The sequence below is a fragment of the Pleurodeles waltl genome, chromosome 4_1 (assembly GCF_031143425.1).
Source record: "Pleurodeles waltl isolate 20211129_DDA chromosome 4_1, aPleWal1.hap1.20221129, whole genome shotgun sequence".
Classification (NCBI taxonomy): Eukaryota; Metazoa; Chordata; class Amphibia; order Caudata; family Salamandridae; genus Pleurodeles; species Pleurodeles waltl.
The window spans coordinates 571930643-571957161 of NC_090442.1; the positions used below are offsets into that span (position 1 = coordinate 571930643).

The following is a 26519-nucleotide window of genomic DNA, read 5'->3' on the forward strand; positions in this document are numbered from 1 at the left end:
CTGCATTTAAAGATAGTTCTAAACAATAATTTACCACTGTAGATAACTTGAAATAACTGACTGAATATTTAACAACGTTGACATTTATTAAGTATGATTTCATTTTACAAAAATTCTATTAGAATACTAGAAATTGTGAACTTTTTGTGTTTTAGATGTTAGAGTGCATTTTAAAAGAGTTTTAAACTTTGAAAACTTTAAATGAAGTATGATGTGCATGAACTGCACCTGAAGTTTGCAGAGCTGCTGATGTTTGTTTTTGACTACATGTTCTTATTTTTGTCGCCTAATGTTTGGGAAATTTATGTTTTTTGCCTTTTGTCATTTTTATAAACGGTACTCTGACAGGTTCATTGTTCTTGGGAGACTGTAGTAAAAGAAATGGGAGCCAGTTAATATTTTTTTTTAACTTATTGCCCTCTTTAAACTTGTTGGATATCTTTTGGTAATGCAAGTAGCTTAGACATAGATGATGTATCTTTCCTGAATACTCTCCTTTTGAAGTTATATACACTTTCATTCCAGAGAGACATATTTTCTTTTTCTATTCCATTCACAAGGCAAGGTATATTATGAAATTTGTTAATACAGTAATTATCAATATTTATATATAACAACGTTTTTACAGTATTTACTTTGTTTTAAGAATTTTAATTTTTTGGTTTCTAAAGTCTGTTGGTTTTTGCATTTTCTAAAATGTATTTTCTTTATTCTGGTGGTTTAAAAATGTTTACTGAATTAATCATGTCACTCTTTGGTTGACGTATTTGTTTGGCTGTGTATTCAAAATTAAATTTTAATTGTTCCACAATTTAGCTTCAAATTCTATTTATCTTGTACGTTTTCTGGAATCCACTCATACTCCCATCTCCTTGAAACTTTTCTCCCAGTTCAACCTTACTTGGAGTACTGCTGTCTGTATAGATCTCCAAATAAATGTAATAAAAAAAATAAAAAAAAAAACATAAAATGCTGTGCTAGCAGGATGCCTTTTCAGATGTGTCCTTATTTGAAACGCAATTTAATAAAAAATAAAAAAACGTTCACTTGCATAGTGTCTAAACGGGGGTAGCATGCCGTATATAAAGTATAATTGGAAATGTTTCACCTTAAATTTTATGTCAGGACTAGCTGTGAAGATCAGGCTGTCTTTCTTGACTTTTTATTCACAAGCAGCTATTAAAAAAGTATATAAGCGTTTGCAGAGTGGCCCCCAGCACCCAAAGTTGCCTCTTATGTGGTGGTCCGTCTATGAAAACCGCCAAACAAAAAAGTCTGCAGTCGCCTTCGGGTGAAATATCCTCACTTCTTCTTAGAGGGCAAGGTTGCTCTCATCTCCAACAGTGATGCCAGGATGGCCACCTTTTTGGCCAAATTTGTGCGAGACCCTAAAAAGGGGATAGACCATTCACTGTGTTTGTGTCAGGACAAGCTGTTAGATATAATAGGACCTCTATCCAAGATCCTTGATATGGCGAAGATGCCAAGGTGTCCGGCACCTTGATTTCTCCACAGGCAATGTCAGGATGGGATCAACAGGCTATCATTTTCCTAGGAAAAGCTAATTGTGCGATTTCCACCACAATAACAGTTTAATAAAAAAGGATCCAAAACTGAGAGAGTTAGTGACATCTGAGGGAGGTCCTATTGCCCAAGGGGGTCTCTTCAGAGACCCCTTTAGCAGTTAACTGGGAAAGTTTGTGAGTACATTTAATTACCTAGACAAGGCTTAATCCTCTTGTCATGGATCCATTTTAGTTTGCCTGGGTATAGGAGTTTAGCTTAACTTGCTTGCAGGCCTGTGCCCTTTTATCTAGATAGCAAGCTCTGTTGTATTGTTCATTTTTATTCATTTTAGCATTGCTTGCATTTTTGAAGAAAGGTTTTTATTTCATAATCATTTACCAATCCGTGAAAGCGCCATTAACAGTAATGTACGTACTGGATTAACATCATGTTCTTTGCTTTACGTTGGACAGGAATAGAATGTGAAGCATTTGTTATTATATTGCAGATACAAGTTTGCACACACAATCTAACATTTAGGTACATACCCACGTCAGGGTGTCTGCACGAACAATAACATGTGTCTTATAAAAACAACTTGAGCGACCAAGGCCATTTAGAGGGGGTTCCACCCAGGATAGTCTATCTTTGCAGCAAACCTCAGCCTTTGTGTCTCTATGAAGCCTGATTTGGAGAATGGAGGCCTACCTTGTTCCAAGGTAACGGGGGATGGGGTGCTTCTCATGGACACAACATAGGCAGATTAGGTTTATCATGTCTTGCTCTCTTTAGGATAGAAAATATGTTTTAGGGAGAAATTTGCATGTTCATGTTTATTGCAATGTGTTGGGGTGGTTCATATTAACATCGCTTATATTCACAATCCTGATTTTGTTACTTTTTATTATCCTAATCACTGCAGCTCATGCATTTTATTGCAGATTCCAGTTTTTCAATAAATGTATTGAAAACTATTCTGCATGTTCTTTTCTTGCCTCTGTTTGTGTGCAACAGACTTATTGCTAACAAGAGAAAAGGGGAAGACTTGTTCCACCACGATTTTTCCTGAGCGGTTTCCAGAGTCCCTGCACTAGGCTGCCAGAAACCACCTTTACTATTTGGGTTTTGGTGAGGTGTTGCTACAGAGTCGGAAGGATTGGGCCGACAGCTTCCAACTGGTGTAGGAGTGACTCAATCTCCTACAAGCAAAGGTGCTGCCACCCCTAATCCAACAGTCTCATAGAGATACAAAAGTCCTCACAACACTCTATTAAAATACATTTTACACCATGTGTTTTTGCTGGAGCTGGTCGTAGAAGCGGGTGCTCAACGGGCCATGTCCTCCAACAAGCCTCCAGGGGATTGGGGATATGAAGAGGGCAGTGACAAGGCTCATCCTGTTTTGACAATTTCTACCCCACTAGAAGCAACCCCCCAACAGCGAGGTTCGAAAGGGAACTCGAGAGGCAATGGCTCCTTCAACTTCTCCCAAGGTGAGTGTGCAACCCCACTCAGTGATTAAGCTCGAGGGCAGATTATCAGAATTCCTTCATAGCCGGGAGGCTCTCACATCAGACGCCTGAGTTCTCCAAATAGTGAGGGGTTTCCAAACAGAAATCTACGGTTTTCCATTCCAACCTCAGAAACCAAGACCCTAATATTTCCCCCAACTCAAGCAGACCTTGTGGATTCACATTTTGCTCAAGTCTTTGAGAAAGGGGAGGTCGTCCAAACACAACCGCACCCCTATGGATTTCTCAGCAACCTTTTCCTGGTGGAAAATAAGGACGGGATCAACGCTCTATTATCAACCTGAAGTAACTCAATGAGTGGCTAGTCTTCTGCAACTTCAAGATGGAAGACATCCATCTTCTCAGAGACTTGTTGCAAGCAAATGACTGGATGGTGCGCCTGGACTTGAAGGACGCCTACCTCACGGTTCCCATCTTCTCTCCCCACAGGCGTTTCCTACAATTCCAATGACGGTCATAGATCTTCAAGTTCACCTCCCTTCCTTTCAGTCTGTCATCCGCTCCCTAGTGTTTCACCAAGGTACCGAAACCTGTGGTGGAACATATTAGAGATCCAGAGTTATCAAACTCATTGTCTATCTTGAAGATGTCCTCCTTATGGATCAATGTCCAAAGAGACTGTTGACTCACCTCCAAATGATCATTAACCTTCTGCAGTGACTCTTATTTGTTGTCAACGGGACAAAGTCCTCCCTGGTACCATCCCAGACTTTGCAATTCCTGAGGTTTAAGATGAATGTAATCTAAGCTACGCTGAGTCCTTCATCCTGGAAATTCGGTAAAATCAGACACGCAGAAGAACTCTGGTCAGACCCAGCACCTCTCTAAGATATCTCGCTTGCATTGTGTGTCTTCTATCATAGTCCATATAAGCCAGCTTTCCAGGAACCCTGTACTAGGGTACCTTACCACGCCTCAAGATTTTCCCTCTGCCACTGGGCCTCACCTACTTTCAGTCAATTCCCCTCTTAGAGGAGGCTAAAGAGGAACTGCAATGGTGGATCTCCCATTTGGAATCCCCGAACAGTCAAACAAGTTTTGGCTCCAATCCAATTTGTTGATAGAATCAGATGCCAGCGGCTCGGGTTGGGGAGCATGCTGTGAGGAGTTTTCCGTAGGAGGAAACCGGTCTTCCGCAGAGCAATCCCTTCAATTGCCTTGAATTGATGGCAGGCTCCTCTGCCGTGAAATGTTTGGACCAAGGACAAAGCCCAATGCTGCATCCTGCTCAAACTGGACAATGTAGCGGAAGGCCGCTACATCAACCATCTTGGGGGACCAAGACTGAAGTCTCTCTCTGACTTAGCACAGAGTTTTTGGTCCTACTGCTTTGCCAACCAGATGTCTGCGACAGCAGACCATCTGCCATGGAAATTCAACTAGATAACTGACTAGCACTCACAGCATTGGCAAGACGTCAGCCTGTGGGAACTGCACTCACGTGGGTTCCAAGAGATAGAATCCAAGTGGGGTCCTTTCATGATGGATCTGTTTCTCTCTTGGGTGGTTCATCAACTGGATTGGTGCTGCAGCTGGAGACCAGATCCCAATGCAGTGGTGGCAGGTGCGTTTCTCCTTGGCTGGAGGGAGGAGAAAGGGTATGCGTTTCTGCTGTTCGCCATGATCATGAGGGTATCCACCCAAGTTCGGAGGCAACAGACAGGCCTGGTAGCTGTCACTCTAGTCGGGATATCTCAAGTCTGGTTTCAGGTTCTGATGGAACTTTCTTGGGATTTTCCAAACTGTCTACCCCAGCTTCCAGATCTCCTCCTGGATCCGTGGGGGAACCTTCATCACTTGGTCCTGGAAGGCTGTCTCCATCTCATAGCATGGAGGAATACTGGAAATGCTGGAAAGTCCCAGGGATTTTCAAAGGAAGCTGCTTTTCGGCTCACCAAAGCCTTGTCAGATAGCACCAATGGGTTGGGGTCATCAACGACAACTGGATCCTGTGGGGGCAGACACTGTCCACATCTTGAATTTCTTTGCCTCTCAGGCCTCAGAAGGTTTGGCGCATAAGTCAATTCACACTTCTAGATCTGCCATTTCGGAAGGCCACTTTCCAGTGGACTGTCATCTCATAGGAGAAGACTCTCTGGTATACAAACTCTTTAGAGGCATTAGATCATCCCTTCTGCCTGAACTTAGATACACTACTCTTTAGGACATCAGTAAGGTTTTGCGCTTACTCAAATCCTGGCCTTCAAATAAATATCTGTCAAGGAAGCAGATGTCAGCAAAATTAGCTACCCTGTTGTGCCTCATATCTTGTCGAAGAGTCTCAGATGTGAGAGCCTTGGACATAACAGGGAGAGTATCTACTCCGCATGGAGTGACCTTTCATGTTTTTTGGAGCATGAAATGCATTTCAAAAACTGTCTCAGATCCTATGTTTCCAGATGTTCCAAAGTTGTGTGTTGTAAGAGCAATAAAAGCCTATGAATCTATGACAGAGGAACTCCATCTTCAAGGCGAAAGACAGCTACTCATTGATCCCACTAAATAAAGCAGTTTCCTCTCCTGCTATTGCCAGGTGGGTCAGATGGGCCATACAAGAAGCTGGCTTAGACACTTCTTCTGGCTTAGACAGAGCTTATTCTGTAACAGGGGCTATGGCCTCTAAAGTCTTTTCTTTACAAACTTGTTTAGAGGATATTCTAAATGTGGTGAACTGGTCCTCCGATTCTACATTTGAGAACTTTTATTTTAAACCAGTCCAAAACATGGCATTGCTTATAATGGAGAAGCATTAAACTAGCCTAATCCTTGCCTTCAGTCCTGACATAGAATAAAAAAGTATCTAGCTATTGTAACAGAAAGTGTCAATTCTATTAAGGACATGGAGGAGAAGATTAGCCCATCCCTTACGAGTAACTCTTTTCTACTCGCCCAATAAGGAGGAATTATGCAATGTTACATTCTTTGAAGGACATTTTATGCATTACATGTACATATTTAAATGATTTAATGGCTGATGATTCCTTCTTTCTCATAATGGTTGAAACTGTCTTCTCTTGACTATGAACTGTGATTTATTAAATGATAACGCACCTCTTTTAGGGGATGAAAATGTATGCTGCTGTTGTGTGTCTCAGAGATGGACTCCACTAAACACGACTAAGTCTCCACCGCATCAGATGTGGTTGCAGGAAGAAAGAGGGAGAAGGAGCGTCAGTAGAGAGTCTTAAAGGGCATGCTGAACATGGATTGGATGAACTGTTGTTTCTTTTGATGTTCTTTCCCAAAGTCTCATGGGAAATTAAGTTTGATGGTATGTTCTGCTCACATACTGTTTTAATGACTGCTGGTGAATAAAAAGTGAAGAAAGAACAGCCCAATCCTCGTCTATGTGTCCTTAATATAGGAGGCTGGCTCACCTACAGGTGAGGAACCCTGTACTGAGTCCAGGCAACCCTTAGTGATAGTGTAAGAGGTTCCAGCTAACCAAAGCTCTCAAAGGGTAGCTGTGGAGAGAAGTTAAAACTTATCCACAAGGTTGTAAAGCAGTTGCAAATACCACACAGGTCAGTAAGTGATGTACACACAGGAAAGAACCACACCATTGTTAGAAAAATAATGTATTATTTATTATACCACAAACACTAAACTAACTATGGTATATCTCCAAACCGTAGCAACGAACATACACAAATATACTCAGATGCAGGTAAGGAAAAGCATAAAATAACATGGGCCCATAAGGTGGGAGTGGGGGTGCAAAACATATACTTAAAAAAAATGGAATGCAAAAATCAACCCAAACTACCACCCAAGGACCCTTAGAACTGGGGAAGCACTAAAACACCAAAGGTAAGTAACTAGGATTACCCAAGCATCCGTATGCAGAGTTGTAACCCTGGGTAAGTGTCCACAGGATAATGTGGGGAAGTCCCGGTTGGAGTTTTAGAGTTTTAGGATCCTTCTCAGAGGACCCCAATGAAACTTGTTGATACAAGTGAAGTTCAAGAGTGCCTCCACCCGTGGATACCCAGAGAAGCGGAGTACCTACACCAGGGAGCCCAGGTGTACAGGAGTGAAGTTGTGTTGGAGCCTCCCGTTGAAGTCAGTGGGGACCTTGGTTGTCCAGCTTCTGTCATGACCCATGGAGCAGGTTGCTGGACCCCAGGCATGGATCCCAAAAGAAGAGGACCTAAGGAAAGAGGGGACAGAGTCCACACCACCCAGGGGTTTCCAGATGGTGTAGGGGGTAATGCCCACCCTTCCTGGAGTTGCTTTCCTTTTGGACAGTGGTCGAAGAAGTGCAGCTGTGGAGACCAGGTGATGCACGAAGATCCCAGGAGTTGTCCACGAGCTGTCCCACGCTGGTCACCAGGTTACAGAGGGGTCAGTGGTCAGCAGATCCACCAACAAGCCTTGGCAAATGCAAGAAAGCATTGTATGACATGTGGCAGAATTTTGGGGACCAGCAAGGTCAAGGAGACTCTACCTTTGCAGGTAAGTCAGGGCCAGCCCTCAGCAAGCAGCAAAGCTAAGAGAAATCATTGGAGCCCCAAGCAGGACCCTCTGACAGCAGGCACAGGGAGTACGAGGGAGGCCTCAGCCGCACCGCAAAGAGGGATGCACAAGTCAGAGGAGTTGCAGAGAGGACGTCGTCCTTGGAGCTGTGAAGTGCTGGAGGCTGTGACTGCTTGGAGCTAGGAGGCCTTGCAGAATCCGTGGGACAGAAGGATCCATGAACAAGTCGCCGGAGTTGAGGTGCCTGCGGATGCAGGGGAGTGACTCCTTCACTTCAAGGGAGATTCCTTCTTAACTTTCCTAAGTGCAGGCAGAGTCCTTGTGACTCTGGAGGATGCACAGCCATGGAGGTTGCAGAGTCCTTGCAATGCACAGGGACAAATTTGCAGTAGGAGCCCTCCTACTAGGTGGCGTCTTGTCTTGGATCCCAGCGAAGTACAGCAGTGATTCCAGTGTCGAGGTAGCAGAAGTGTCTTGCAAAGGAGTCTTCAGACAGTTTGCAGAGATGAATTCACAGACATATATACACACAAATCTAGTCTCCCACCCTCAGAGGAGCCCTTAAGTAACCCAGGGTTGGACCATCCCCCCAACACTACCTATTGGGGGGGTTAAGGACGTCACCCAGCTGGACTACCCAGTCAGATGCTCCCAGGGGCCTCTGCTCATTTCATTTCCAAGATGGCATGATCAACTGCCCACCTGGCAGAGTTCTGGGCACCTCCCTAGGGGTGGAGCTGGACAGGGGGTGGTCACTCCCCTATCCTCAGTGTTGTTTAGTGCCAGAGTGAGAACTGGGGGCTCCTGCACTGCAGTAAACCAGCTTATGTAAGAAGGACACCAAATGTGCCCTTCAAAGCAGGCTGGTGGCACTTAGAGGCATCCCTACCCCAGCCCAGAGACACCTGGTAACACCTCTCCTCTACAGGAAATCCTACGTTCTGCCTTTCCCTGTCCAAATTAGACTCAGCAGCAGGAGGGCAGATCAGTGTCTGTGGTCAGCAGCAGCACGGGCTGGCATGCAGACCCTGCAAGGATGTGCCGGAAGACATGGGGGATCCACTAGGAAACCCCCCGAGGAGATGGTATCATGCAACTAGCACTGGAATTGGTGTAGTTGTATGCTTCAAACATGCTTCATACCAAAAATGCTTAGGTTCGTTGACGACATTATGTAGTTGGACATCTAGTGTTGATTAGTGCCCACTACATACCTTAAGATGGCTTCCCTGTACTTACAAAACCCAGAAAATTGAGTCTAGGGTTTGTAGGTGCACCTCTGCTCATGCACCCTGCCCCTGGGCTGAAGGGCCTACCTTAGGGGTGACTTACAGGGTCGAAGTGTAGTGACCATCCTGTAGTCAGTCTGCATGGGCCCCAATTGGTGGCACAATACCTGCTGCAGCCCATGGGGGACCCCTGGTGTACCAATGCCCTAGGTACAATATACTAGGGACTTCCATGGGTGCACCAGTATGCCAATTACGAGGTGTAAAAGTTACTTACCAACTAAATTTAGGGAAGAGAACTCTGTTTCTGGTTAGCAGGATCCCCGTGTACTACAGTCTACACATACTGATACCAGGCAAAAAGTGGGGGTAACTATGTCAGAAAATAGCTACTTTCCTACACTTGACAGAATTGAAACTTTCCGTTAAGATAACTTGGAAATTTTCATTGCACTCTCTTATCGTGCACAGTAGTTGGAAAGGCTCTGTAGCATCAAAAAGTGCTATCTGGATGCCACATCTTCAACAGCTCTAAATGCTCTTGATTTAGTAAAATACGTTTCCCCTCTTTTATAGAGTCAGAAAATATTTGCTAATATTACTAAATTTTCAGGTGACGGATGCACAGTGGGGTTTGTCTATTTATTTCATTTAAAAGACCCAGTTATCGCTCCCTAAGGTTTAATAAATCTTATTTACACCAGTTACATGAGATTCCCCAGTTTAACAGTCTTTTATTTATGATCCACACAAGTATTTTGACTTCTTATTCATCAATGTTTTTCTATCATAACATGGTAAAAAGGTTAAAATATATTTTGAAAAATATGCATGTGTTAATGGACAATGCAGTAAATGACGTTAAAATCGCTCATTCAAATTACATATATTTAGAAATAATAGATTGCAATATGTTTTCTTTTTTACGTAGACTCATGTTTTGGACCAGGAAATAAAACGATGAAAGCTAGTGTTATAGTGGTGCTCCCTTTGCTATCAGTGATACAACTTGCTGCCAAACATAGGACATATCACATTTATTGCTCCATGGAAGAGTGTCATCATCAGCTTTCCCTCAATGGTGGAAAACATTGCAATTCTGTCGCTGATTTTTTTTTTCTTTCTTTCAGTATCTCGTTTATTATAGTTGAAAGTCTTCGCTTTGAACCCTCTACAAGCTCCCCAGGACGATCCCGCTCATAACCCTATGCTACTAAACAGCAGATTCACAGTTTCAGATCATCACTAAATACATATTAATGATTGCAGTGTGACCAGAGCTTGTAAGAGGGTGATCTTCAGGGCTATAATATTGGGAAAGAAAACAAATCGCAATAAAAATTTAGAGCTTATTCCCAACTTCTAATCTTTCACACCATTTGAGAATCGCCACCTTTCTATGACTTCCAATGGTCTTTTTGAAAATATGTCTGGAAATACCAGAGCACGGCAAAATTGGTGATTTATTAACCTAACACAATGGCAATAGTAGAAATCTGATGACGAGGTACAATCAGCGGGAGTCAAAACCAACTGGGGTCAGGCTATAGTAGTTAAACAAAAACACTAGATGGCAGAGGTGTGCAAACGTGAATGTATTACAAAAGTATCCTACAAATGCTTTCAAATGAAGGTATATTAAATCTAGCATGGAGTTAGTGCGCATTCAATAAATGTACTAAGACAATCTTCTTTTTTAGCCCTATAAATTATACTGATACTGCTGAAATCTATATTATGTTGAGGTTTTACATAACATTCTACATTTTTCCTCTGTCATTCTAAGCTCCTAATGCTTTTTAAACATTAAGGCTGTCAAACGAAATATAAACGAAGATAGTGGATTTTAAATCTGCTCATTAGGCAATGTGGAGCTAAGTTTTGATGCCGAGGGTACCCCTACATCAATGGTGTATAATATCCAGGATTGGTAAGTTTTAGCTGGGGCCATGGTCTAACCTGAAAAAGTTGTGCACGGCCTCCAGAATACATTGGAATACATGTATTCATTTGTGAGCTCAAGGCTCGTGTGGCGTTCATTATGGGTTGCCATTAAGCCAAAGGAACAGAGGTCTACAAGGTGATCTTGAGATGGTTAGTATTGTTTCGGGAATTGGCTCCTGGTCCTGATATCCACGTTTTGGGTTGTTGTCTGAAGTGACTACCTAAACAAATATTGCCCAACTCATGGTAGTGGACAAAATGTAAATGAGTCAAGACTAAAGTGTGGTTCTCTTTCGAAAGGCAATTTTGTCAGTAGATTTAATATCAACAACCGAATCTTTTTTGCAAGCCTCTTTGTGTCCCTCAAACGTATTCATGTTGACTTTGAAGAGATGATACAACTGCGGTCAATGTGGCTTATGGTTTCTCGTTGCCAAAGCAAAGCTGAAAACTGTAAATCAAGTCAATTTCATCAGAAAGAGAAAACAATCCAAATTATGTGTGCATCCTTCCTGTATAGAGTGACCGATGTCCATAAACCATTTGCTTGTGTTCGTGACCAAAGTTAAACACGTTGAAGGAGAAAAACTACCTTCTCCAAACAGCAAAGAAAAGTAATTCTCAATGATAACACAGGTACCTGCTATGTTACCATTTTTGAAAGAGGTTCTGGATTCACCTACAACATGGCAGAATAATGTAACTAATAGAATACATCACAAGCTCCACCCTACCGAAATACAAGTTTACTAAGGTAAGGTCTTAGTCATCTATTTTCCGTGATACTGTTTGTTCTTTATAAAAACAGTATAAGAAGTACTAACCAATCTCTTTTGTTGAAGCTGTTCTCTCAGTATTCTGTCTTCTGGTAAAACATCACATAGCAAGTAGTAATTTTCTTGTTCTTCTGAAGAAGAAATAGCAAATGTAAACATAAATCTAAGAGATACATTTATAACCTACTTTGTCTAAGATTCTTCATAAAAAGCTGACTGACAGCTTGAAAGCACTTGAGTAAGTGGTGGTAAACAGCAATTTCAAGAAACCTCTTTTCCGCATACTTAGTTTAAGGATGGTATATTGATGGTTCAAGTCCAAAGGGGGAAGGAGATCAATTGCCACCTGCCTGTGCCACCACTTATAATCTGCTGGTAGACAGAACCCTCACATCACCAGCAACAGCACTCGTGATGCAGAAAAAGCCTCCGGAGAAGAGTAGCTAATTCTATCCCTCGTGTAAGCCCTGCCTCTATTAAGAAAGGGCTGTGGGAAGCATGTGCGACAGTTGGGTTCATAAAAAACACTTGCAGCACAATTACTTTAACTGTTGGACAGAGAGAGATTATTTTAGAGGGTATACGGGAGAGCACAGAGAAAAACCGTGATTACCTAATGAAGCCTCTGAGTTGGTTCTTATCACGGTGCAGAAGTCAATTATGGGCTGCTCGGTGAACCTTTTCTTCCAATACATAGCATACCTTCATAGAAAAAGGGAATATATTATTACACGGCAGCATGAACAACGAAAAGAAGAAAACTGCAGAAACGTTATCATGTGTTTTTCTGTAATTTGTAGCGTTCACTGTAGTCATTTCCGAAGCATATCATTCCTGCATCTGTGTCTTTTGAGGGGTCAATACAAATAATGTGTGGGTGTATTCAGGCTGTGCACACCATCAATTAAAATACAACATTATTTGTGGACTTCCCATAAACAGGTAACGTTCATCAAAAACAAATCATCAAATGAGGGGTTTTCTATGAACATAAAGCACACAGAACATCTGAGCCATCACAAATGGTAATAATGTTAGAGTTGTATTGTCACTTACCATGTCAATACCATGCCCACAGCTGGTAGAAGCCCAGTCTGTAACCCTACACCTCTTGCACCAAGCACCGACCAGTAAACCTCTGGATCATGCACAACCCATAGGCCACACCATTCTGGACCGTGTCTCACCCAATAAGATTTTGAGGACGTCCACTCTATACCAGGAATGCACCTTTACGCTAAAATCTGCACCCTGGCTTCCAGCATAACCTCTGTGAAGTCTGCGCAGTAAACAACAACATCGTTTAGACTAACAGGTGATAAAATCCACTGCTTGTCTGGGAATGATATCCACATTAACAGCTCTAGAAAGATCACCAATTATCATAAGAACATGGAGTGGGCACCCGATGGGCGATCGCACATTTCCCCATGCTAGTGAGTTTTATCATTCCTTCTCAGTAGAGGAAAGGCTCTCTGGCACTTCATGATCAGACGAGCTGAGTAAGAAGGTAAAGGTTACTTGATAAGAGTTCACCGCTTTCCCCCACTGACAACACGGGATAAAAGTGCCAACCAGGACCCCTTCAAAACAGCAGACTTTATTCACATACTTTTTCAAGACTGCAATTATTACAGGCAATCTCGAAATAAGCTACACTGTTTTGCAAAATAATATTGTGTACACATTCTGCTTGCTATGAGCAGTGTGAGTAGACAAAGTATTTGTTCCAAAACGGGTACTAGTGGACATGTTATCAAGGCGGACCTACACGATTATAAATAAGTTTTTGTGTTCCATAATTTGCGGCAATAGGTTTACCACTAGGGTCGGTTGTGCACGTGCAGAAACACTGTACCAGTCCAATTAGTACTCTACTCCATGAGGAGGAAAACGCATAAAGAGCCGGAAGCATGCTCATTGCACCCACAAGTGGTTCATCAACTGGTCTCTATAGAAAAAAAAGAAAGTGAAATGTAAAACTAAATAGAGGAAAGGTACCTTCTAAAATTAAGTATGTATTTGTAGGAAGAGATGCTGGAAGGGGGCAGTAAATTCTAGTGTTGGTTGTCGGTATATTTAGTTGAAAGAGACGGGAAAGAGGGGACTGTAACTCCTTTTCTGTATGCTAATAAGCACAAGAAAAAAAATGAGGGGAATTCGACTGCGGGTAGGTGGGGTACGAAAATAATGACGAGGGTGTCGTAGGTCCCACTAACTTGTGTCAAGTGCAGTCATCAGTGCATTTGTCAGCACATTAAGTACAGTCTCAGTCAAGCGGTCCAGGCCGACCTGTATAGGCTGCCCTTTAACACTAAGCACACATCTTACACTAAAAGCTAAGAGAGAGAAAGAAAATAAGGGAAGGAGGAGGACAGAGCGGAACCCCATATTTTAATAGTTTTCAATTACACGAGGATAATTTTGGCAGAAACCCTACACAACATTTTTATAACGATGTGGATCAATTTGGTGAGAACTTACACATTTACACACTTTGGGACAAAGACATTGGTCAAAGAAAAGCGGGTGTCTGTGACCTAATGCACTCAAATTTGTTTTTGCACATATATTTGCAAATTCTATATAAACACAATATCCTAGAAGAAAATGTGACATATATTTAGACTGTAAATGACTTTTGCAGCCCGAAACAGTCCAGAGGATCAAACACTTGTTTTCTAAATGAAAGGAGGGGTTCTCACCCAGAAAATATGCTAGATAAGGAAACGAAGCAAAAAATATACGTCACTATGCTCTGTAGGACCAACCTGATATTAGCTCACTTATTACCTTGTTCGTTTTGGTGACGCTAACACGCTGTGAAATTAGTACTTTGATCACTCTGCCGACTCAAACTTCAGTACTTGGTGGCACAATATTCTGACAGACTGGATGATATGAAGAGATGTATGGATATTTAGAGCTACTGCTGCCTTTGTTTTCCTTTTTGGTTCACATATGTTCACAGCGCCTCATGACACATCACAAGTCTTCAATGCCAAAATCACTGGGTGGTTCTTTGACACATGCGATCAGAGCTGTTGCTTTAGTAAAGAACTATATTCTGACTTCACTATGAAGACCTCGAAGCTGTCAGCAATCTACCTCTAACACAACTTCATTGCTCCCACTGGCGTGAACTGCACTCCAAAAGGTATGCAACCTATTTGAAGTCACACACAGCTCTTCTTGGAGACCATGCACTGCTTGTTTTAGACCAATTAAGTTTGAAAGTACAGAAGTTTGATAGAAAGCATTAAAAGCAGCACCATCACTAAGAAGAGAAATATATGTGATTTTATGTCAAGACAGGAAACTAGCATTGTGCATAAGCCTTTTATTCACCACTTCTATGCAGCTCCTTTAAAGACTTATAGAACCAAATGATGTAACAATAACATAGAACTATAATAGTCCATATAATCCCACAGCAACAGTCCTCTTCCTCTTTTGTTTGCTGCCACACTGGACACTGATGTAAGAGCATGCATTCCATCCCAAAAAGATCTGTGGAAGTTCCGTCGGTCATTTTCATGATCACAGGAAGCTCACTAACAAGTCGTTCCCAATCTAGGAAAGCACTGGGCTTAAAGGATTCCATACTGAATTCTACAAACAGATCACTAGTATAGTATGAAGCTGTTGTTAAATATGTTTATTGGACTTAGAGAAGACAGCATAATGTTTATGGATCTGAGGATAGCCTCATCAGCTTTTCATTTCTAAAAAAAAAGTTGAGGAAAGGAATTAACACATTTCTATCACCTTATCTTGTTAGGAAAGGCTTAAACAAAAATGCTAGCAAAACAGGAGGTCAATAGACTCCTCCTACTTATGGTCCAAAACTGGTCAACTCTGGTAAATCTGGGCTTATGCCACAACGGTGTACCAGGCTTAAATTGAAGTTGCATAGGTTAAATAACATCTGAACATATTTCAAAGAGGATGGTAGAACCCAGAACCTTATTAGCGTTGGATGCTGAGAAGGCTTTTTAATCTGACAAGTGGCATTTTCTATTCTAGATACTGGACTGGATGGGATTTGGTACAGTTTTATTGCATGGACAAAACTGCTACACACAAACCCAGTGTCTAGGATATGAGTCAATGGCACACTATTGAGAACATTCAGTATTGATAGGGGGTCACAAACTACAAAGACAAGCATTGGCGAAACCAATCAGTCTCTCACCTTTTAAAAGCAAGGAAGGCTAACTGGCTTTGCTGAACAGCACTGGCAAAAAAAAAGAAAAAAAAAGCACGAGGATCTATATGAGGGCTGCCTCACCATGCATTTGCCCTGTTACAGGCATGAGGTTGCAAACGTTCTACTTCACAGGTGCTGAACGATGAGGACTGTCTGCAGGCATCTGAAACAATGGCATGTGATGATACTCTATTTCAGTGGAGAGTGCTCTAGGCCAGAGACTCACAAACTGTGGGTCACTGATTTTTGTTGAGTCGTTAAAGTTAAAGCAAAAAATAAAGATAACTTTAAGTTCTGTATTTATTTTGTCACATTTGCTGTGCTTCAGTGACACAGGTCAAATGTCACGTTGTTTCTTCTGACAACATTTTCTGCTTTTTTAACATGGGGACTGGTGTTTACAAACTCCTTTCCCTTTGCAGCCAGAAAAAGAAAAGTAAAGCTAATTATGTAACAATCTTGCTAGGATACAGAGTGTGTGAAATGAAAGGTTGAAGGATGTGTCATGTGTGACACACAACAAATTGTGAATACGTGTAAATGAACTGTACGCATTCAGCAGTTCGGAAAGGAAAAATTAAGCACTTTTTTCCTAATTCTGAAGTGTGATTGAAACAAAGGTTCTAAACGGATCAAAGCAAATCAAGATTCTTTTACTGGGTGATACTCACATGATAAATATTCACTGAAACCTGATTTCTGTAGCATCCTCCTCCGCCTGGGAGTATGTAAAGAACTCGCCACACATGGAGCTCCTTGTTAGATGTCTTTATTCCTCCACACACAATCACACACTAAATCTCTGAATACATCACAACCATTTAACAGCCCCACCTTGACACCTCCGAGAAGTTTATGCAATCTGTCTCCTAGGTACCTTCGGCGCCATGAGGGTCCTGGCGCACCTAATCTCACAACACTACATCTCCCACCTTGTAAAATAAAAGTACAAACAATAGTTATGTGACATATCTCCGATGAGTCGTCGAGGTGCTCACACAAGTCGGCCAGGTCAAGTGGTGTGAGGTGGTTGAGATACACTTTGATCAGGCACCCATTTTATGGGCTCCGATGCTTGATCTGGACCGTCAGGTGGATTCGACCTCCTCGAAAACAGCAGGAGCAGACGAATGTCGAGGTAGGTTCTTGATATGTGACAAGTCCTGTGTGATGGATTTTCCGGAACGATGTGCTGCCACAATGTGTCCTTTACACGCCACCACCCCCAAAGGTTCAACATTAAACAGTGTCTGTTTTCCGATTTTGTTTTTGCCTTACCAGGACTCAGTCACGCTCGAAGTCTGCTTCCTGAGCTCGGCAACACCAGTCAGCATATATCTTCACCTTGCACTTTCAAGAAGTCCCCAGCATGGATGCCAATTCACCTAAATGGCAGTGGTATCAGCAGTGGCATCACACACCCTTTGACCTCCATTTTCACTCACACACATACTTACACATACACACACACACTTACAGCCTTGCTCTCTCTCACACAAATACACTCTCACTCGCAGGCACGCACACAACATACATTTAACACCATTTTTTACTTACCTCAGCTGCCATGGAAGGGCATACTCCAGCTAATTGTAGTCCATTTTTAGTACACTAATAGTGAATAAGCTGTTATTTTTCACTATTAGTGTGATACAAAATTGACAGACAACAAAGAGAGTGGAGCCCAAGTGAAGGATGAGCTGCCACTGTGACTCTGCGACTGAATTTGCCACCTCTAAGGCCAGGGATTGCAAAGGCAGTGCAAGGGACAGCAAACAGCAAGATAGCGACCCCTAAATGACGCCCATGGTATCCAGGGCCCAAACGTTATCGACATCCATTGATCGATCCACTGGGGCAGTTTGGTTTGGATAGCTCTCCCAAACAGTAAGGTAGCAGGACTCTCACCATCTGTGGAGTGAGGAGTTGAGCGATAAACATGGAGGGCTTGACACAGAGCTTGTTTCAGTTCAGTTCCCTCCATCGATGCTCACTAAATTACTTTCTTGAGTGTGCCCATGAATCGTACAACAATGCAGTTGGCTGAAGGCCACAGAGGCATGCTCTTTTGATACTGGACATTCAGTTTGACTAGAAATCTCTTGAACACTCGACTGCTGAACATTGGCCCACTGTCAGACTTCAGAACGGTGGGTATACCCCACCCCGCGAAGATGTCGCCCAGCCACTCAATGACCTTGTCATGGGTGGCTGATTACATTTTCTCCACTAGCGGAAAACGTGAGTATTCATCAATGACTAGCATGAGATGATGTCAGTTCCCTAAGGGCCCAAAGAAATCAATGGCTACTTTTTTCCAAGTCAGTGTTGGAAGGTCAGACGTTGTCAACAGGTGTTGAGTGTCTGTAGGGGAAGGACGGTTGCAAAGGTGGCACTCCTTTAATTCCCTTTCAATTCACTCATCGAGGTGTGGGAACCACACTTGGCCTCTTAGGGCCCTTTTTGGTGGCTACAATGCCACAATGTCCTTCATGGGCCAGTTCAATGACCTGCTGTAACAGGCTCTCAGGTAAGATGATTCTCAAGCCTCTCAGCACAATGCCTTCCTTACTTGCTGACAGTTCATTCTGTACATTCTTGAACATTTGAAATTCAATGTCATCTTCAAGAGGTAGAATTCTATTCTTTCAAGACTGAGTTGAAATTACGTCTTTAAGAACTAACACATCTTGTTGGCATTAGATGTAGTAATAATCTGTTCAATGGATAAGGCTGCCGGGGTGCGGGACCTCACTATGAAAATATTGTACTTTTCAGTTGTTATGGATGTCGAACTGTGTTTGGGTAGAGGTACTTGTGAAAAGTAATCAGCAGGGTTCTGATCTTTACCTGGCTTGTGCACAATCAGATAGTCGCACTCTTGCAGTCACAACTCCCACTTTTCAATGCAAGGGGGCATCTTGGCTTTCAGGTTCCCAAGGATAGTGAGTAGCGCTTGGTAGCCCGTATGATGGTGTGAGAAAGTCACCCTTTTTGCCCGGCTCACCCCCATTTTTCGACTGCCACTGGTGGCTACTGACTCTGACTGTACCCTGGACTCTGCTAACCAGGCCCAAGGCCAATCCTCTATTTAAAAGGTTTATGGTAAAAGGCATAGTTATAATTGACTCTGACAACCTACCTGTAAGTCCCTGGTATATGGGCATGTAGGTTTAGGGACCCCAGTGGGTAAAGGCACTTATGGGTGCACTGCTGTGGGTCTGCTGCCTTTTCAACCCCTTGGGCCTCAAGGACGTAATGGTTATGTCCGGTGGCACGATGCTGAGGCGCCACAGACGTAACCATTATGTCCTTGTACTGGCCCTCGGGGGAAGCGCTAGCGCCCCCGAGGGCCGCACCCCCACCCCCCATGACAGGGCTGCAAAGGGGAATCGCTTCCCCTTCCACCCCCCCCAGTGATGTCTGATGACTGGAGGAGAGGCCAACCCTGAGCTTCCAGCACGGATCGGAAGAGAAATGCAAAAGCATTTCTCTTCCGATCATGTGATGGGGGCCTGAGAGGTATCAAAGGGAAGGAAAGGAATTTGATGTCTCTCCGAGCATTTCAGCAGCCGGCTGCTGAAATGCCCACTAGACACCAGGGATCATTTTTGATTGTGAAACTGGCATAGGGGAGCGACCCCTTGGGCAAGGGTCGCGTCCCAGGGGGGTAATTGGTTTCAAGGTCTTTTCTGCCCCCCTGGGGGCAGGTCGACCTATTGTTATTAGGCCGATCTGCCCCGGAGGGGGAGGAGGGCTGCAGAAACCTATAGACGCCATGGATCTTTTTTTTATTTTATTTTAGATGTGGGGGCGACCCCTTAGGTAAGGGTAGCTCCCCTGGGGGGCAAATTATATTTAGGCCATTTCTGCATTTCTGCCCCCCTTGAGGGCAGATCGGCCTATTTTTATTAGGCCCATCTGCCCCCAAGGGAGGCAGAAACCACTAGACACCAGGGAGTTTTTTTCAGGTCAATTTCACATAAGGAAAGAGGCTGGGTGGCCAATGTGGTCTTCAAAGAGGGCTAGACAGTTGGGACAGAAACCAGACCTCTCCCATTTCCTGCATCCCCAGCCAGATGGGAGCCCCTGTAATTAGGTTAGAAGAGGGGCGGCTGGAAGGGGATTATAGAGAAAAAGATAGCCACACCTATAGGTGGGCTTAGCCATACCAGAACCTCAAGAAGAGATTTTCTCCATCTTGAAGCTTTGAGAAACAGTGCATTTTGGGACAGAAATGTGCCACACTTCGCAGGAAGTAGTCATCACAGAGGGTGGCACCCTGTGACAAATTAGTCAGTGGTGACCCTGCGTGCCACCCCAGAAACCTGACTAAAAATAAGAGAGTTGCCCAGTAACTCAGATTCCTGCTAGAAGAAATCATTAGAAGGACTGCCTTATTGAACCCCTGGTCTGCACCAAGAAGGACTGCTCTCTGAAGAACTGCACCTGCTGCACACTCTGGACTTCACCACAAAAGGACCTTGCCTTGCTACTGAAGATCCAGTAGTGGACTCCCTGTAAGCAACAGGTACAAATGAGCTACCAAGAGTCCCCTGCATCAACTCCTGCAAGAAGAGCCCAGCTGACCAGCGTCCAGTGGACCTTTAAGGATCTGAAAAGGTGCACTAGAAGAATTGTGGGCCAGATGTATGAACAATCCACTTTGCGATTCTCTAATAGCGATTTTTAAGAAATCGCTATTTCGGATTTGCAAAATCGTATGTATCATATTTGCGATTCGGTAATAGCGATTTCTTAAAAACAGTAAATAATATTACCGAATCACAAACAGCGATTCTGAGCCCATTCGCACCTATGGGCCTGTAGGCCCATATTTGCGATTTTTTTGCATTTCCCAAATTGCGAATTCCTAACTGGAATTCGCAACTTAGGAAATGCAAAACCCCAGGGTGCTGGGGGCCTAAGGCCCCCTCTGCTGCACCCCATAAAAATCTTTTAGGACATGTAAGGCGCACACATGCCAAAGGGGCATGTGTGCGTTACATGTCAATTTAAAAAATGCATTTTTAATGCATTTTTAAAATTTGCACATGGTTGCCACCAAGTTATACTTGCCGGTAATTGTGGTTCTTTAATGCCCAATTCGCATTAAGGAAAAGCTTGATACATGTGCTTAAGAAATCGCAAATAAGGATTTCTTATTTGCGATTTCTTATTTAGGGAATCGCAATTTGTGATTCTCTAAACGGGTTCGCAATTTTAAGGAATCGTTATTTTAGCGATTCCTTAAAATTGCATAGCGAATGTCTTTCATACATACTAAGAGGCATTTTTGCATTCGCAAACGGCCATTCACACTGTTTGTGAATGCAAAAACGCTCGATACATCTGGCCCTGTAGTCCCACCTCTCCAACGACCAACTCAGAGCTTCTGGAACTTTGGCTGGTGTTGTGGACCCTTCAAGACCACAAAAAGACATTCTGGAAAAAGGTCCAGACGTTTGGAGACATTTGGAGCATTTTTGGAAGAAAAAAAGCTCCATAAGGTGATCGCCCCGTCGTCGAAACCGCAGCCCAGCCTGAATCTTAGGTTTGTCCTGCTGAAGCTCTTTGCTGTTGACGATGAGAACCAAGACCTACAGGATTTCACTGAGGCCCTTCTCTAAAGAAAGCTGCTATTGTCGAACCGCAAACTGGCCAGCCGAGGAGCCCAGCTTGACGTGAATGTAAATAAAACCAGAAAAGAGGCTATGTCCGAGGTTAAATTTAGACCGGGTCCTACCACTCAGTGTATCTGACTTGGACTCCAACTCGTTCGGCCTCAAACTTCGACCCAGTCCACCACGACCAGATAGCCATGGTTGTCACTTTTCAGCACTAGAAGCAAAAAAAAATTATTTAGTCTTTAAAAATCATATCTCCGGTTCCCTACATTGGATTTTTCTTGCTCTGTTATCATTTTAAAGATAAACATATTTCTTCTTCTTAGAAATTGTTGTCGGATTTTTATTGTGTTTTACTTATTTACTGTTCTGCTGATATTAAATGCTTTACACACCTGTCTCCTAAGTTAAGCCTGACTGCTCGTGAACCAAGCTACTACGGGATAGGCAAGGGTTAATTGACCTTATGTGTGATTGTGTCCTTATTACTAGCTGTAGGTACCTACCTGCACCTACAAATAAACCACTCTCTAACAGATGTTGAAACATTTTCCACATATTTGAAAATGTTTGCAGGCCCAGACAAAAGCCAGACTCTCCTTCTGCAGTCGAGGACAGGCATGCTCTGTGTCAGACAGGCTACAGCTGGCATAGGCTACAATGTGCGTCTGAGCATTCAGATGACCATTCTGTCAAGCAAGGATTGCCCCCAGTCCCACAGGACTAGCATCTACGGTAAACTCTGTATGCAGCTTGGGGTCAAAATAGGCCATCTCAGTTGCATTCTCAATCACAAGTTTTATTTTTTTGAAGCACTGATCACATTCAATAGCCCACTGAAAAGGAACAGCTTGTTTCATGAACTCTTTCAATGGGGCACTCACTCTTGCACAAATGTACCTTCAGCAATAACTAGCCATGACTAAGAAGGATCGCAGCATGGTGAGGCTAGTAGCTGACAGAACTTGCACTTTATCTAGGTCAAGAGTCATTTCCCCATCAGAGAATATGTCCTCAAAGTATTTGAGTTTGTTCTTGTGAAGCTCACACTTTGCAGCGTTCACAGTGAGACCTGCATCAGGAAGCAGTTGGCACACTTGTGTAAGAGCTTTGTCATGCTCTTCCGGTGTTGCTCCAAATACCAGTATATTATTACTGTAGTTGAAATCATATGCAACAGGTTTAATTATTCAACGTATGTCATCTTGAAAGATTTCTGCAGGTGGTGACAGTCCAACTATCAATCTTTTATATCTGAGCAAACCAACATGAGTCGAAAAAGTAATGACGTATCTGCAGTTCTCTTCCAGCTCGAGTTGGTATCCCTTGTTCATATCAAAATGAGAAAATACTTTTGCACCATTCAATTGCATGATCATGTCCTCTATGTGTGGACCAGGATGTCTTTCTCTCTTGATTGCTTTATTGGCCTTCGGATATCAAAACAGATGCGCACAGCACCTGTAATGTCCTTTTTGGGCACCACCAGTATGGGCAAAACCCATAGCGTAGGACGGGTGGAATGCTCGATGGCATCATGCTTCAATAGCATTTTCATTCTTTCTCAACAGCTTCTTGCAAATGGAAGGCATTTCTGCAGTGCCGCTGAGAAACAGGGTGAATGTCCCCAGTAATGTGAAACCGCCCTTTCATTGTTTTAAGTCTTCATAATCAATGGAATAATGAAGTAAACTGAGTTACAATTTTGGACCGAGTGTGTGTAAGTTGTAATTGAAGGATACCGGTCTTATGTCAGCAGCCTTGGCAATGGCAAAGGTGAGTAGGCATGCACTGGATGAAGTTCCTGGATGTACGTGAATTGGCGCGTGCAGATACACTGCTTTGTATTTCATGGTCACTGTGAATGACCCTTGGCTTCGCAACGGTTTAGAAGCAGCCCAGGTATATACCTTTGTGTTTGTCGGGTGAAGTCAGGGCACAGGAGACAAATTATTGAACTTCTCAACTGGCATGATGTTAATCAATGCACCACTGTCTAAGATGAAGGTTTGGGGACAACCCTTAACTTTGATTGTAATTTTGGGGCAGTGTTCAAATGAACTTGGCGGCTCTGTTTTACTATTTATCTTTGGCATTTGTTCCTCCTTGCATGCAACCAACCCAACATGGGCCTGGTGTCCTTTGGTTGATATCATCATAGTTAGAAATGGGGTCTCTAGTTGGTAGTCGATTTGCGCCCTGTCCAAGTAGGGACCCTCACTCTAGTCAGGATAAGGGAGATACCCGCTCAGATAACCCCTGCTCACCCCCTAGGTAGCTTGGCACGAGCAGTCAGGCTCACCTCAGATGCAATGTGTAAAGCATTTGCACATAACACACAGTAAAACAGTGAAAACACTGCAAAAGGAAGTACCACACCAGTTTTAGAAAAATAGCCAATATTTATCTATATAAAACAAGACCAAATACGATAAAAATCCAACATACCGTAATAGAAATATGAATTCTGCAAGATTTACTCAAAAACACAGTTCATTGAAGTCAATAGCTCCACCTGGAGCGAACCAACAGTTCAGGCTGGCCGTGGCATCGCTGGCCAGCTACAGTGTCAGGAAGACCCACAAACAGTACCTTGGATTTGTGGGGCGTCGTGATCCTCACAGTGAGCTCCAGAGAGCGGCGTCGCTGACGTTGCGGTGTCGGTTCCAGAGTTGGTGCAGGAGTCATCGGGCCCTTGAAGTCACACGCCTTGCGGATCGAACTCAGGGCTGATGAAGTCAGGTGTGCCGGCGCTGATGGTGTCAGGTCTGCGGTTTGAAGCTGGGCGGTGCAATGTCCACAGGTCACGGTGCAGGCAGCAGTGTCGTCGCTGCGGAAGCGCTGTCATCGGTAGGCCCAAGCCAGCGGTGCAGGACGGGACGGGGCTTTGTGACCGTCACGAGCTGTGTCCACAGGCCACGGTACAGGCAGGGATGCGTGGTGACAACACTGGAATCGATGGTGCTGGTGTCGGTGGACCAGGGCTGCATTGCGGGATGGAACGGTGCTTTGTGCTCCTCACGAGCGGTATCCATAGGTCACGGTGCAGGCAGCAGCACCAGTGTCAGCAGGAGCGGCGTCATCGGGGAGGCTCAGGCTGCAATGTGAGCAGGCGATGCTGGAGTGCGGGCCCACAGGTCACGGTGCGAGCAGCGGCTCGGTGAAGTCATCTGATGTCAGCGTCGGTGAGACCAGGGTCACAGTGCGAAGCGGAGCAATGCGATTCCGTGCGGCGTTGGCAGGTCACAGTGCAGGCCAGAGGCTTTGTTGGCGGCGGGGCAGTGGTTTTTCTTCTTGTACAGCGCAGAACACACAGTTCCCAGTGCTTCTGGTGCACGCTTTTCTCTTCCTGGTGTGGATAGTCTAACTAACGGCAGATTTCTTAACTCGTGAATCTCCCCAGGCAGCAGAAGAAACTAAGGGTCAGATGTAGCAACTTCCGAATTTGCGATTCGGAAATTGCGAGTCGGTGCGACTCGCAATTTCTGAATCGCAAATTCGGATGTAGTACAGTGTCTCATACCCCATAGCGAGTCCCTGCACTCACAGGGATGGTGGCCTGCTGAAGACAGCAGACCTCCATGTCTGTGACTGCTTTTTGAAATAAAGCGTTTTTTTTTTTTTTGTATTGCAGCCCGTTTTCCTTAAAGGTAAACGAGTTGCAATACAAAAAAAATAACAAAACCATTTGGTTTCGTTTTTCCAGAGTAGGCAGTGGTCCATTGGACCACTGCCTGCTCTGAAAAAACATTTTTGGCAACATTCACAAAGGGGAAGGTGTCCCGTGGGGACCCCTTCCCTTTTGCGAATGGGTTACCACCAGTGTGACACTGGTGGTAACTGCGAATTGCTTTGCGACCGCGGTCACAAAGCAATTTAGCATTGCGATGCGAGTCGCAAATAGGAAGGGGACACGAGTCGCATTCACATTTTGCGAGTCGGTACTGACTCACAAAATGTGAATGAGCATCGCGATGAGCATTTTGCATGGCGCAAACTGCGATTTTCGCAGTTTGCACCATGCAAAATGCTTCCTACATCTGGCCCTTAATCTTCGGACGGATACTCCTAATTGCAGATTCCACTACTTGTGAATCAATATCAAAGGAATGCTGTCTCAAAGGGGGGCGGTATGGGGAGAGGACACCAGAAAGTTCTGCAGGACAAAGCAGGCATAATTACCTGGTCTGTGGACTTTAAATAAATCAGTAGTGTCTGGTGAAGGTATGAACAGATGCCAACATGGTTACCAAGCTAACCCCCTCCCCAATTTTATTTTTTTAAATAATGCTAAAACAGTAGTTGTTGTGGTGGAATGAGCTCAAAGGCTCTCGGAAAATCCTTTTTGTCCAAAGCAACACAGTTTGTTGTAGAAGACAATTCATCTGAACAAAGTATGATTTGGATTGCATTTCCTTTCTTTGTACTTGTATAACCAAAAATCAGCTGATCACTTGCCCAAAACTTCTTAGTCCCACCAATGTAAAAACAAAGAGCAAGCTGTGGCTCCAACGATGCAGCCTCTCCTCCTTTTTAGATTGATGCGGCAGAGAAAAAGAAATTGTAACCACTGTCTGATGTGGAAAGGCAACAGAACTTTCAGGAGAAAGGATTAATTTGTCCTAATCTGAGATTGTCAGAAAAAATGGTTTTGAGAAACTGGGTTGTTGGTTGAGGGGGGTAAACCTTACTTAAGCAAAAGCTGAAATATTTGTCAGGGTGAACCACAAAAAGTCACTAAATTAGCCAGTGCTTAACGCCTCGGTAGACTGGCATAAAAGAAGTCAGGCTTAACCTAGAGGCAATGTGTATAATGTTTATGCAGCACTTAAACAGTAACAAAGTGAAAACACAACACAAGAACACAAGAAAAATCCTACACCAATATAGAAAAATAGATTAAAATGTATTACATTGTTTGACACTTAAACAACAAAAAACCAATTAGTAGAGCCACAGACTTACAATTTTAAAGATTTGAGTAAGTATAGCACCTAAAAGCGTGAAATGCCACACGGTCATCTGGTCGAGCTAAACCAGGTGAAAGTCACAAATTCAGGGTGACCACGATGGAGAGCAGGCCCAATGCAAGGACCTGGTTAGTCCCGCTGAAAAGGTTACCTTCAAAAGTTGAGCGCAAAGAGTTCAGGCCGCTAGGATTAGGTAGAGCGTCGCAGTTGGTCATCACTGGAGGTTCATGTTGGCTGTCACTTTTAGCT

General features: G+C 43.6%; 1 protein-coding gene across 1 annotated transcript in view; it reads right to left on the bottom strand.

Annotated features, from left to right (window-relative positions):
* Positions 1–26519, bottom strand: part of ZNF277 (zinc finger protein 277) — a 492259-nt gene that overhangs the window by 337530 nt on the left and 128210 nt on the right. Inside the window, exons 3-4 of the mRNA XM_069228962.1 lie at positions 12077–12165; positions 11512–11594 (exon numbers count right to left, since the gene is read on the bottom strand). Coding sequence (XP_069085063.1) covers positions 11512–11594; positions 12077–12165 — 172 coding nt within the window. The remainder of the gene's footprint in view (positions 1–11511; positions 11595–12076; positions 12166–26519) is intronic.